The sequence below is a fragment of the Strix uralensis genome, chromosome 2 (assembly GCF_047716275.1).
Source record: "Strix uralensis isolate ZFMK-TIS-50842 chromosome 2, bStrUra1, whole genome shotgun sequence".
NCBI classification, from domain to species: domain Eukaryota; kingdom Metazoa; phylum Chordata; class Aves; order Strigiformes; family Strigidae; genus Strix; species Strix uralensis.
In genome coordinates, this window is record NC_133973.1 from 71,092,372 (window position 1) to 71,106,977 (window position 14,606).

Here is a 14,606-nt window from a genome sequence, read left to right on the forward strand (position 1 = left end):
ATTTTGGGCTGGACCCAGCATGAATTTACTGAGTAAAAGAAATGGAAAACAGACATCTTGGGAAGTCAGCATCTGTGTTGGTGGGTGATGGGCCTGAGGAGCGGGTCACTGAGAGCACTGCAGGCCAGCCACGAGCGTGCTGCCCCACACCCCGCTCTCCCTGGCCAGCTGTGGGCTGGGACCTCCTCAGGGGACCAGGGCTGCCTAGCCACAAGGCCAAGCAGTGCAGGGAAGATGTGGGTCAAGGATCTTCACACATTTTTCCAGATTTGCATTAATTTGTAACTACTTTGTGTGGAAAAGTTACCGACTCGCCTTGACGTCCCAAGACAGCGAGTGCAGCCACCCCATGGCTGCACATGGCTTGTTCTTCTCTGAGTGTTACCTGAAATAGATTCTCAAAACCAGAAATTAGTTTAGAGAGGAGATATTGCTTTATCCTGTGCAGGGTGCTAGGTGGAAAGCATCCACAAATCAAGAACACCATATCAAAGAACTTAAAAGTATTTACACACTCCAAACTACATGATTACGTATTTTCTATAATGATTATTAGTTAGTTGCTTATTGCTTCTATCCCTTATTGGTTAGTAACATACAGTGGGTTTGTCAGCCAGCTCAAAGGGTAAGGGTCTGTATCTGGGCAGGGGTCTTAAGCTTATTTATGTAAAACAATTTTAACAAGCTTCCATGTTCCAGGATGTTTCTCTTCTTCAAGGATGGTAGCTCCTGATTAGAAGTTCCTCACTAATTATTGTTGACAGTCTGAAGAACAGGTTGACCTATCTGGTGCGTCCAATTTGTCCTTGTATTTGATGAGAAACACTTGTATGGATAACAATACGTACTAAGTGGCCTTGCGTGTGATGAGAAGCATTTGTGTGATGTGTGATTGTGTGATCCAATGTGTGATGAGAAACGGTTTCATGGCCTACGATTCCAGATAAACAATACATTCTTTCCCATGGGTAACAAGCACGTGTAGTTTAAGCAACTCTTGAACAAGGCCTCTTGTTCAAGCATCAAGCACATGCAGTTTGAGCAACTCTGAACGAGGCCTCTTTTTCAGAGTAACATGAGGAGGAATGAGCGAGCCTGTTGTCCCCGAGTTTTTGAGGGATGGGTGAGAGGCTGTTTTCCAAAAACAGAAAGCTGTGCAGAATGCAAATTTTCCATTTCCATTTTTGTGAATCTGGGGGCTATTTTTGGCCAGGGCTGGCGCACATAGCAGGCCTCGCAGCAGTGGCCTAGGCCTGGTCACCACCGCACTGCTTCAGAACGGCCGGGCTTCCCTGAGGCCCTTGTGTGCCCTCTCCCCCGGGTGTGCCAGGCCCGGCAGCAGCTCAGCCACCAACACGAGGCGGCGGCGGCGGCGGCGGCGGCGAGGAGGAGCAGGAGGAGCAGGAAAGGGGGTGTGGCGCCGGCCCCGGAACCTCCGGGCGGGGGCGGCGGCGGCGCGGCGGAGCGTGTTCGTGGCGGCGCGCTCCGATGCCGCCCCACGCGCAGGGGCATTGTGGGTGCGGGGCGGCCGCCGCTGCGGCTTTCGGCGGGTTCTGTTAAAATGGCGCCCTAGGCGGCGGGCAGCGGCGGCCGGGGTGGGAGGTGTTGCCGGGTCCTTGCGCTGCTTGAGCGGGGGGGCGCGTCCTCCTCTCCCTTCTGCTGTCATCCCGCCGTGCCCCTGGCTCTGCCCTCCGTTTCCCCCACCCACCACCTTCTGCCTCCCGGCCGGCGATGGCGACTCCGGACCAAAAATCCCCCAACGTTTTGCTGCAGAACCTCTGCTGCCGCATCCTGGGCAAAAGCGAAGGTAACGGCTTGCTCCCGCCATTCCCCCCGTCGACAGCCGTTGAAGCCCTTGACCGGGGAGGGGAGGGGGGGGACAGGAGCAGGAGGGGGCGAGGAGGACGTGTGAGTCTTGGGGGGCTGCCCCGGCGGGGCGAGGGGGTGCCGGGGGTGTTCGCCCCGGCACCGGGGCTTGCCGGGGGAGGGGGGGACGGGCAACCCGGACAGTCCGCCCTGGGCCTCCGGGCCTGCCTGCCCGTCGTGGCAGCGGACTCGTGAGCCGGAGCTGCGGGCGGCCGGGGGGCCTTTGGCGGGAGCGTGTCCTCCGCCCCCAGAGCGCCTCGGTGGCCGCTCCTCTTGTCGGGTGTTTGGGGCCAGAGGGGGCTCGTGTACACGTTCAGGCATCTCTGCCTCCCTCCGGCGTCTGCTCGAGTCGAGCACTGACGTCTGTCAGGTCCTTTACGTCTTGATGCTGCTGTGATCCTCCAGCAAGGGAGTGAATCTCTTGCTTGTCTGCGTAAGTTTCTATCTGTTGCAATCAAGGCAAAGACTGTTTTTAGTAAGCAGTTGGAGGGTGGAGAGGAAGACGTGCATCTGCTAAGTCTTTTTAAATTGCTCTGTTTATAAGCATTACTCATTAGACAAATTCATGCCATAGCTTTTGCTGTGTCTTATTTTCTCGTATGAGGGATGGCTTTCTTCCTTGGTAGCACTGGATGTAAAGTCTTCTATGTGTTCTTTTCTCCCTCCTTGCCCCTCTCTTCTGACAAGTCACTCCTGGTTACCTTTAGGTATTTCCGTGAGAGTAACTAATAATTTTGAGTATTGATGTTTTGTAAAGAATTGAGTTCAAATGTACTAAAACATGGCCTATATGTGAATTACAAGTTGCAAATGTACTTGTCTGTCTCTACGTTTCTGTCTGTTTGAGACAGCACCTCATGGTCTCGCACACCATCTTTGTCTCTAAGTTGGAAAGATACAGGTTTAACGGATGAACTATTTGATGGAGAAGGAACCGGCTGGATGGCCACATCCAAAGAGTTGCGGTCAATGTCTCAATGTTGAAATGGAGTTCAGTAACAAGTGGTGTCCATCAGGGGTCTGTGTTGGGACTGATGCTGGTCAATACCTTTATTAATGACATAGAGAGTGGGATTGAGTACACCCTCAGCAGGTTTGCAGATGACACCAAGCCGAGTGGTGCAGTTGATATATTTGAGGGAAGGAATGCCAGCCAGAGGGACCTTGATGGGCTTGAGGAGTGGGCCCCTGTGAACCTCATGAAATTCAGCAAGGCCAAGTGTGAGGTCCTGCACTGGGTCAATCCCCAGTATCAGTACACGCTGGAGGACTTGGGGATACTGTTGGATGAAAAATTGGACATGAACTGTCAATGTGTGCTTGCAGCCCAGAAAGCCAGATGTATCCTGAGCTCCATAAAGAGAAGTGTGACCAGCAGGTTGAGGGAGGTGATTCTCCCCCTCTGCTCTGCTCTTGTGAGACCCCACCTGGAGTACTGCATCCAACTCTGTGTCCCCAGTACAAGAAAGACATGGACCTGTTAGAGCAGGTGCAGAGGAGGGCCATGAAAATGGTCAGAGGGCTCGAACACCCCTGATCTGAAGAAAGATGAGAGAGTTGGGGTGGTTCAGCCTGGAGAAGAGGAGACTCTGCAGACACCTCACTGTGGCCTTTCAGTACTTAAAGAGGGCTTATAAGAATGACTATTTATCAAGGCCTGAAGTGACAGGACAAGGGACAACGGTTTTAAACTAAAAGAGGGTAGGTTTAGATTGGACATAAGGAAGAATTTTTTAGAATGAGGGTGGTGAGACACTGAACAGGTTGCCCAGAGAAGCTGTGGCTGCCCCCTCCCTGAAATTGTTCAAGGCCAGGTTGGACGGGGCTTTGAGCAACCTTGTCTAGTGGAAGGTGTCCCTGCCCATGGCAGGGGCGGTTGGAACTAGATGGTCTTTAAGATCCCTTCCAACCCAAACCATTTTTTGATTCTGTGATTCGTTTGAGGAGCTTGGAAGAGTTGGTAAAAAGTTGGAATCTCTTTGTATTTATTGAAATGTTGAGTAGGGACTCCTTCACAGAAACATTTTGTTGATTGGTTGATCTTGGTCCTTAAGAGTCTTTTCCAGCCGAAATGATTCTATGATCAACAGCTGTTGATTGCTATGTTTTGGGTTTTTTTCAAAATCCTTTCCCTCTCCATTGCACATTTAAGTCTTCTGCAAGGCTATAAACTTTCCATTTCCAGAATTGTGAATCTGTAATAATTCTGTGACAGGAATTCCTGATGTGAGATACTATCAGGATGTGCCAAGTTTCTACTCTTCCCTTATCTCTGCCAAATCAAAGGTAGTTTCTAAACTGTTTAATACCTCTTGTGTTTTTATGTAACCATGTATGTTTTAGCAACTGGGTTAAAGGGTATTTCACATCAGCCTACAGTTCTAAGGTGCCATTAAGCTCTACTTTTAAAAGCTGTTTCTTGCTTTTAACATCCCTTGGAAACTTTTTTTTAATACAGTTGGTGTGCATTGTTGTTTAAGAGCACTTCAGACTTTTTGCTACCAGAAATCTCAAATTACTGTGCTAGTTCTCTTCCAAAAAGAAAAAAAAAAAAAGGAAAATTAAAAAAGATTGTCTTGCTTTATTGGAGTAGTGGAGGCCTCTGTGAGGACATTATTTCTATACTGCCTAATCCTGTTTTCTTCATGACTTTTTTTCTTAGGTTTGAAAGGGACTGCAGTCTAAACTCAGTCTAAGCTTGTTTCTCGGTATTAAGTATCTTACCTAGGTCTGTGATGCTTATAAAACTTAAACAGAACATGAGAATAGAAACAGAAACCTCCATATTTATCAATCAAGGTATGAGTATTGAAGAGAGGTGGCTGACTTCTACCAACTTTGGATCTAGCCTTCTTTTTGAAGCCATTGTTTTTATACATCTTGTCTCTTCTGACTGGAATACTAAGTTTATTTGCATGCAGTACGTGTGAAAATATGCAAGAGAACTCTGATTTTTGAAATAGGTGTTGAACCTATTCCTGTACTCTGGGATTCTACTAATGTAACTAAAATCTTTTGTATGTGTGACTAATGAAAGGGGAGATTTTGCCCAAAATCATGGTAAGCTGTTGTGTGCAACCTGTAGCCTGCTATGTCTGTTCACTTGTGGGTTATCTGAGGACTTCTTTGAAGTAACAGCATTAAAAAAAAAAATAGTGTGGGTTGTCTGCCATGTTTACCATCACCCATATTTTTATGCATGTAACAGATAGGAAGCCCATCCTTACCTGCTCTTTATTCCTGTGTTACGAGGGACTCTAGCACTGAAAGCTCACCCTTCTAACGTAAGACTTGTCTTGAAACAGTCAACTGTAGTACATGTGTTAGTTTGTCATCAGCTCAGCTATTGATTTAAAGTGTATAGAGACTGATAAATCAAAAAGTCTGTGAAAGAAGTCTCAGTCATGAAAGGTGTTTATGGTTGTTCCCCGCCTCCCCGCCGTTTCTATGTCCAAGGAACAAATAAAGGCAATGAGGGAATTTTGTTAGTACCAGCATCCTCTGGGTTGCGGTAGATGCGTGTATCCCTACATGGTAAGGAAAGCACCAGAGAAGTTATTTAGCATCTTACTGTTTCCTTTCAGCACAGGGTAAGTTTGAAGTACGGTATTTGTGCGTGGTTAGTGGTCTACATGCAGCTTCTCCCCTCCTTATGTACTGATGAAGTTAGGCTGCTTTGTATATGCACGTTCGCTTTTTTGAAGCAAACTTTACGAGTATAATCAGTTTAGTCTTTGGTAAGTAATTTATGATGTTCAATTCCTTTAGGTATTTTACCTTAAGGTAAAAAGTTTAGATACTTAAGAGATCTTCAAATTTATTAGAGAAACTTCTAGTAAAAATTAGTAACAAGAAGCTGAAGCTAGATACAAACAGCCATCTTTAACTATTTGTGTAGTTAGCCTGCTGTGAATTCCTTGAAATCCTAGCTTTTCATACCTTCCTGTAATAAGTGCTCTAGTAAAATACAAGGTACTGAAGTAATTGGGTGAAATGTAATGGGTAAATAATGGAAAGGAGTTGAGATTTGACAATCTAATGATTCTTCCCTGCCTGTATGTTCCCTGAGTTTGTACTTCAGAATGTTTGTTCTACTTGGCTATGTTCCTGCTCAGCACTTGTGTTCTGTTATGTTTCTGAGGAAGCTATGGCTTCAGAAGGATCTGAAGGATTCCATTTATATAATGTCTGTATCATAATAGTGCCGTTACAGCTAATGTGGGATGAGTGGTCTTACTCTGCATCCGTGTCTACTTTATGCAATCCCATGCTTGAAGTCCTTCATAAACCCAGCAGACAAGAACCTCCATCAAGGCTTGTTTTGCTTCTACCTGTGATGGCCTTAAGCTTCCACCTTTCCCATTTGTTAAAGATTTATGTTGAAATGAATTTGTGCCTTGATGGAATCTGACTGCAGAGGCACCCAGTGGTGGAAGTATTGTCCTGCTCTACCCCCTTTTTGAGGCTGTCCAGTAAGTAGATGGCTTGCTTTGTTTCCAGAATGAGTCAGCTGCACGGGCCTACTTGCTGTGTTTTTGCAAACAGCTCTTCCTCTGAGAAATTCATTACAAGGTCTGCAGAGTTATGTGGAAGAACTCTATTTAAAATTTAAAAAAAAAATCTACCTCATCAGTTGTTTTTTGGTAGAACTAAGGTTTGAAAGCTCTGTGCTCCTGTGCTTTAGCCAGTTCTCAAGTAAGGCCTTAAAAGCTAGCTTCCCATGGCGCTGTGTGTCTGCAGTCACCCGCTGTGGTTAGCTGGGGATCTCTGCACTCTGCAGTTGGAGCCATTGCTGACCTCTTTCTTCCTCATGTCCTCACAGTGTCTAAGAACTAGTGTACTGGGTTTGTATTCTCAATCTTTCTGTGTTTATCCAGGCTATCCACCACACTTTCATACTGATACCTGATCTTGCAGAAAGCTTGCCTGCCTGTGCAGTAATTTCTATGGGTTTTTTTTCCTTTATTTGTTAACTCCAACAGTTATGCATGCCTCTCTTTGGACAGTGAATTTAATCCTTCTGAAAAAAAGCTTCTTGTTCTTAGCTGTCTTTCAGAAACCTCTTGGTCTTAGTGACTTTGTAGACTGCCATACAAGCTTGTCAGTTGTAAGAACTCTTAGTGCCTCCAATGGAATCAAATGGTATTGCTGTAAATATGCAAGCTACATCTATCTGGTTTTGAATCCTAAAAAGATTGTTGTGCCGAGTACTTCTGGAGGTGTGCATGCTCTATCTAGGAAGTAGTATTTCAGTCTTCAGAGAGCAGTTTTGCTACCTGAAGTCCATACTATGGCCTTAATTTAATCTCTGTAATGTCAGTGGCAGTTTTGTTATTGCTGTTTGTTTTGGGTCTTTTTTTAAGCTCTGAGCCATTGGAACAGATGTTAAAATTTCGTGGTGGGGGGAAAGTATAGAGTTCATTCAACTATGGGGAGAGGGTTTTACCTATGCTAATAACAGAAGAAAATGCATGTTGGCAAGTTAGGCAAAAATTCAGTGAGGGAAGGTTCTGAGAAAATTGTGTGACCGAGTTGCTGATAGTCCAGTGGGACATTCCTCAAATCTGTTTACTGACAGATACTGTTTACAACAAGAGCCAGCAAGCAATATTATCAGAATTAAAGAGTAGTTCTGTTTCCTATGCTGTGCTTCAGAGTTTGTGGACAATTTCAAAGTAAGGAAAGACATGGGAGTGTGTGTGGTTTGAGTTTTATTTTGTGGGTTTGTTGGGTTTTTTTCCTTTGTAGGAGAGGAGTGTGGAGACTAGAAGGACTGTTAATTAAGAATAAACTTAACATGCTTCAAATAAAAACTTGCATGAACAGAATATTTTTATGCTTAATTTTATAATTTGCTCTTACTGTTATTTTTCTTTCTGAAAGAAATGAACTTACAACAGAGAAGTTTAAGATAGTTGACTAAAGCAGAAGATGGTTGCAAAACTAAATTTTTTCAGGAATACTTCATAACTGGGCTGGTCCTAAAATTGCATTTTTCGAACTGTTTTCTACAGGAGCTAGCAGTTTTGCTTACAATGTGTGTAGATTCTCTTCAAAAACAAAATAGTACACTAATGGCATTCTAGACTAGTATTTTAGTTCATCAGTAAATGACATCATATTAATGCAATTGCTTTTTTTTCCCCCGCTAATAATTCATACTGATGTAGAACTTCTGATATAGTTAAAACAGAGAAGACAGCAGCATTACTGTTGACAAACACAGTATCTGCTTATGGTATATTCAAGAATCTTCTCAAGTTCCACGGCTTTTCTTCCAGGCTTAGTTTTGAAACAGGAGCACTTTAGGTATTTAGCAAACACTCCTTAACAGGAAAGATGCTTGGTTTTTTTCTTCAGCATGTGTTAGATGTCAGCATCTGTATCTGAGTAGTTTGCTGCAGTAGTTGTTAGATGGTCAGTGCCACCCCTAGAGCATTGAATGGGGTTTAGAGTGTAATTGGTTTCCAGTAATTTTGCATCTGCATTTAAGCAAAACTGTCATGTGGGATGGCAGACAGCTGACTGGAAGAAGAGATAGTGAAGAGAGTTTGCTGATCTCCGAAGTCTTTCAAGAAAGAAAGTGATTACTGTTTAGTTTAGTTGAGCTTTCTTTAGAATTGCCCTATAGTTTAGAAATTATGCTTACAAAGTAACCAAATGTCTTATTTCCAGGAAACAAGGTTTCTCACAATCCTGATACATTAATGTTTGAAAACATGATTTCAATTGCTACTTAGGTTTTCAGGATTTCTTCCCTGCCTCCCCCCCCCTTCTGGAAACTTCAATGGACCTGTAGCCAGCGGTGTTTAAAGAAATGTTTAAGACTGTAAAGTGAATTTCAGTTCGCTTCCTAAAATTATAGGTAATATTAGAAGCTTCTTTTTAGCAAAAGACTTGCTGAATTTCAGCATTTCCTCCGAAACACTGGCTTCCTGGTAGTATGTTGGCCAATTGTCTCTTTGTCTCTTGAACTTTTCCTTTGAACTTCATCTTTTGTCCTATTTCTCCTTACTTTCTTTACAACCAAACTTTTCCTGTGCATTGCTTCTATTTTTTCCATATGCTACACTTGTACTTTCTGCAGCTTTAAGATGCTGTTATCTGCCTCTTGAAGTAGTTCCATTTTAGTACAGCATTGTTTGTAGGAAAGTTTGAATGGCTGGGTGGAGTATAGATCTTTGGATCATTGATAGATTGCTGTACTCAAAGGAGAGAGTTTCAAATTTTTTTTTTTGTTTCTTTGGTGATACACAAGTGCTATTTCTTTGTTCAGCTGTATGACTGCTTACCAGTATCATTAGTTGTGTAGGTATGTGTGTATTACTTAAATCTGAGAGGGAGTGGCTGTCTCTATATGCATTCACTGCTCTGATCAGACCTCTAGAAAACAAGTGAGAATCAGTGATGTTTTGCCCCCTTTGCCCCCAAACAGCTGCATCAATTTCACGCATCAGATACATTGACCTTGCTGTTACATAATAGTCATGCCGTAATCACTTTTTGATGAAGAAGGATATGCACATGCATAGATAGCCAGCTGTGTGTTTTAAGCCTGTCTGCTGTCATAGTGGTTTCTCTTTGAGGAGGGAAGCAATTAAATGTGTCTATTAGTTATAAACTATGTGAATCTTTATTTTACTGACCTGTATTATGTTTAATCACTTCAGGTACTGAAGTTCTTTTATAGACTTGTAAGAAATAATCTGCTGAAGAAACTCCCACAGCAGGGAGTTTTGTTTGTAAAAGAGAAGCTGGAATTTTTATGAATAAACCATGAAAATCTGAATAAAATATAATATAAAACCAGTCTTGCTACGATGCTGTTGAATTGCCAGTGCAAATCTGTATGTGTAAAGAGCAGATCATTTTGTTCCATATTGTTAGTAGTGTAACAGGTTTAATGATCAGAATTTTTTGGATGGAATTGTCTTTCAACTAGAGATCTTTCTCGGATGCCTTGTTAGGGCAGTATGTAAAAGACTATACTAAGTTTCTGTGCTTTTGCTATGGTTGGTGTTGAAATAGAAGGTTATTATAGAGGGTTATGTATCTTTCTTAAAACTTCCCCATTACAGGAAAAAACCTTGCTGCTTACTGTTAATAATGTATCTGTTGTGGTTTTTATTAAATTGAGGATTTATGTTAAATCTTCAAGGTTTCTGTCTAGAAACTTTCACATGTGTTTCTTTGTGTCTCAGTCTTAACATCAATATTCCCTTGTACAACAGGACTAGAATAATAGGTAGTCTTTTAAAAGCCGTAATATCAGAGGCAGATTGAAAAACACACAAATGGCAAAGTCCATGATTTTCTTCTGTTATTTTGAGGTGAATTCCTATTCCAATATAATCAACCAGAAAAACCCCACTGAAGCTTGTGGCAATGTATAGCTGTCTGAGTCAATTCTTCTGGAGAATTGAAATTCCAGAGACCTTAGAGACTTTGTACACATCTTTGCTGGATTTTGTAATTATCTCATCAGGTGACTAAAGACAATAAACCTACTTGATTTTTCATTGTGTGGATCTTAGTTTACTTGAATTTAATCTAAACCCCCAAAACCACAGGGAACAACAGAGAGGAAACAGCACTTAAATCTTTCTGAAACACTGATAGGACACATTTTGTTCTGAAGACAAAGAATTTAAAAAAAATGAATAACCACAGTAAATACAGCATTGCTTACATGGAAAAAGTGTACGTTGTCATTCAGTGTAAATAAATAAAATGTAAATTTTTAGAATTTTCTCCAAGCATTAAGCTTACTGATAGTCAGAGTATAAATCATAGCACATACTGAAAAATTAGCAGAAGCAGCTGAATGAATAATGCTCAATTGTCCAGACATAGCAGATTTTTTTTAAATCAACTACATGTTTTCTTATTCAACACTGTTATTAAGATAAACATACTGTGATATACTGCAAGATAGATCATAAATGTATAGGAAACAAGTTCATTCCGTAAAGTTAAATATGTCTTTATTTCATGTGTATTTGTGTTGCAAGTCTCTTCAGTAAACCCCCAGCATTCCTCAGCTGCAGTACTGCCAGCTTGTACTTTCATTCCCTGTAGCTCTCTTCAGAAATGCCTCTTCCCTCATCCTCCAGGCCTCGGTTCCTTTGTTCTTGCTGTCTCTGGTCTGGGGCAGGAGGCAGTACCTGGTATTGCTCATTCTGTGCAGGCAGATGAGAGGAAGTACTTAACCACTGAGCTTTAGTTTCAATCTCTCCCCCAGGGAGAGTTGTTTGGATGTTTGTTCTACCAGTCCCCCGTTTCTATGAAACCTCTTTAACTTGATATCCCTGAGACCTCTACCGAATTTGTTTAAAGAAAAAATTAAAGGGCAATCCCTTAGGAATAAGGTGGTGCAGGTGGACATGGAAGTTAATTTCAGAGCATAATTTTCCTTAGAAAACTGGGGTAATGCATCTGATGAACAAGGAGCAACTGTAGGGGGAAGTTCTTGTGACTTTGTTGTGGTTGGGGTGTGTGTGTCTGTTTGTTGGGGTTTTTTTTAAGAGACATCTATGTTTTTCTTTCTTAAATGCTTCATTTTATATTTTTCTATAACTTGTATTGAACTAGTTTACTGGAGATCTATTCTCTCCTGGTGTGGGGAAGGGCAGAGCCGGTTGAAGTGTGCTAATGTTCTCCAGTAACTGGGTGGCTAATAGATGAGCGAGTTTATTTAATCTAGATACATGTCATAACTGATAAAGTACTTTGGTATCAACACTTGATCCTTCTCCTGACTTTAGTTCATCCTAGGTGCTTGTCCTGAAACTCTTTTAGCAATTTTATTTTTAATCTGTAGCCCATGTTAAGTCACTATAACAACATGCCAAAAAATATGACTAAGAATTACTGGAAAAGCCTAGCTCTTGCCTAGCTGCTGCTAGGTACACAGTTGAGGAATTAATGAAAGACAAAACTCTTACTATTGTTTGGGATAACTTAGTGCCAGTATTTGACTTCAATTGGCCTTGCAGAATATTTTTGGAAATCTTGAGGTTTTCTGTAATGACGTGCATTATACTTAAGAATTACTCAGAAACACTTCCTCACACTTAACTCTTCCCACCTGGTTCATCAGTTCAGTTTATCAATAGCTGAACTATTAAATTATTTTACATTTGTATTTTCAAGTCCTTATTGCAAATGAAAGGTTGCTTAGTCCAACAGTAGAACTATTCTTTCTGGGAGGCATTTAAGTCATGCAGATTTGCAACCTTACAGTAGTCTGGATATTGGCATTTTCTTCCCTGAAAGTCAAACTGTACCTTTGTTCCTTTTGTAGGCCAATATTGTCAAACACTGTTAAATATGAATGATTCTGTCTGAGCAGACTTTTTGCCTGATTGTGTGAACTGATGAATGTTTGCTGGTCTACAGTTGTGTTCTTGTAGATTAGGACCAGTGGGTGACATTATATTGTAAGACAGTAAAAAATGGACGTTCAAAAAGAGTGTAGCAAACTGATTTCAGATTTTTCCTTTCAATACATTTCTGGAGATTTTAATGCATATAATCAATAATTGACTCCCAGTGTCTCCCAGGTGATTTTTTTCAGTTGTAGATATTAGTTAATTTAAGAGATGTTTCAATGCTTAAAATATTTCTGCTTCTAGTGGACCTCTACCCTTTTTCTTTTCCTTTTGTACGTATTTGTCTAGGCCAGCATCCTTGCTTTTTCCTTGGCTGAACCATTGCTGCATTGCTCTATAATTTTCTCTGAAAGTTGATTGCTTAACTGACTAAATAAAACACGAGGAGTCTGATGCATTTGCACACGTAATTGTTATATACAAAACAGACTTAATATGCAGAATTGTTTAGATTTTTTTTTTCTTTGAAGTCAGGAAGTGTAAGGATTCAAGTAGCTGACACAACACATTCACACTTACTTTTTCTTACATACCTTTCCCCTCATGTTATTATAGTTATTCCTATATGAGGAGTAGAAATTTATCTGACATTTGGTAAGGGCATGTCTGTAGGGTTGTTGTTTGATTGCTTTTTCAGGTCAGTAAACGGGAACATGACTATGCTGTAGAGGCATTAATACTGAGCGTTACCAGACTGTTAATCTTCCCAGACAGCAGAGGTACTCGCACTAAACCAGTACTATTCAGCAACAGTATTAAAAATAGAATTGCATGAGGAAGGAGTAGTGGAGGGAGGTTGCTGGCTTGTGACCTCTACATTAGTAGATTACCAGTACATTATGCGCTGGGATATGATGCTGATATCTCTGAGCTAGCTTTGCACCTAAGTGGTGAAACCATGTAAACTGTTTCAAACACAAAACAAAAACAAACCTAAAGCCAACATGCAAACTGCTAAAACCACTGTTCTGGATATCTGAGTAAGATCCATGGGTAGGGTAATGCAATTCGGGTGGGTGGTGAGAGAGTGTGCCTGCTGAACGTGGCTGTATTATTGTTAAGTGTGAGCTGAATTGTGTGACTTTTTGCCAAGTCCCACAGCATTTCAGTTTGTGGGGAAGGGCAGAGCCAGCTGAAGTGTGCTAATGCTCTCCAGTAACTGGGTAGGCCCAAGTGTCTCTTCCATCAGCACAGAATAGGAAAGGCTTATTTAAAAAGTAAGTGCAGTTATTTTGCAGAGTGTATACAGGTGAGTATGTTTGAAGTATAGCATTGATAGCTCATGGGTAAACTGGACTTTACTGCCCTCTGGTTAGAAATATGTCTAAGTATTATAGTATAACATCTGATCTAAGCCAGGTACATTTACACCAGATTCAGCCATAGCAATGTAATCTCATGTCTGACTTTTTTAGATTTTATTTTAATAGAACTTTAACAATCTGCTTAACTGAGAGAGTGTTCCTTTTTTATTTCAGCTGATGCAGCCCAACAGTTTCAGTATGCAGTGAGAGTTATTGGAAGCAACTTTGCTCCCACTGTTGAACGGGATGAATTTCTTGTAGCTGAGAAAATCAAGAAGGAACGTAAGTACATCTTTGTTTCTTCTTAGAAATGGGAATGGAGGTTCTTCAAGAAGTTATTTGATTGGTTTATTCCTCTGAAAATGGGTCAACTCTGCCTCACGGATAGTTATCTAATCTGTTATTAATGCTCACACCCTGAAAATCCCGTGATGGAATTTCCATTAATTCCCTAGTTAGTTTTCCTGAGTGGCTATTTGTATTCACAGCTCAGATTTTTCTGAATGCTCGGCTTAGACTTCCCTTGCTGCCATTTACTTTGTATCTTAGACACCATGAAGATAAAGAACATTTAATATTGCACTTCTTTCAATTTAATAGTACTCAGACTTTATGAATTCATAGTTCTTTTTAGAAGACTGATATTTCTGTGATGTTACAGTTTGGCACAATTAACTTCATGAGCACCTCTGTGAAACTTGCTGAATGAGCATCCTGGGAATTGATGGAATTGTTTATGTGACTTACCTGATATTTCTTGCCTTCAGTTTCTCTATAAGTTTTCTGCAACAGGATTTCAAAACCAAAACACTAGACTGTGACAGTGTAAGTTATGTTGGAGTTACATTCCACTGTGCTCCATGCTGCTCCGAGTCAGGTGTTGCACTGTGTGAATGCAATGGGGATGTGATGCATTCTTCTTGAAAAGCCAAATACTGCTTTCAGCAGATTATCTGCTCTACAGTAGAATGTCCAGAAACAATTACTTGAAGTGTGCTAATTAAATTAAAGCTTCAAATTTGAGCTTTGACTATTCAGTCAGGGA

The 14,606-nt window shown here is 41.4% G+C and overlaps 1 protein-coding gene across 3 annotated transcripts in view; it reads left to right on the forward strand.

The window, feature by feature from the left end:
• The first annotated feature begins 1,489 nt into the window (after positions 1-1,489).
• The window catches only part of TUBGCP3 (tubulin gamma complex component 3), a 58,600-nt gene continuing 45,483 nt past the window's right edge, over positions 1,490-14,606 (forward strand). For all 3 annotated transcript variants that reach the window (XM_074859251.1, XM_074859253.1, XM_074859252.1), the window contains exons 1-2: positions 1,490-1,807; positions 13,736-13,843. In XM_074859251.1, coding sequence (XP_074715352.1) covers positions 1,732-1,807; positions 13,736-13,843 — 184 coding nt within the window. In that variant the 5' untranslated portion in view covers positions 1,490-1,731. The remainder of the gene's footprint in view (positions 1,808-13,735; positions 13,844-14,606) is intronic.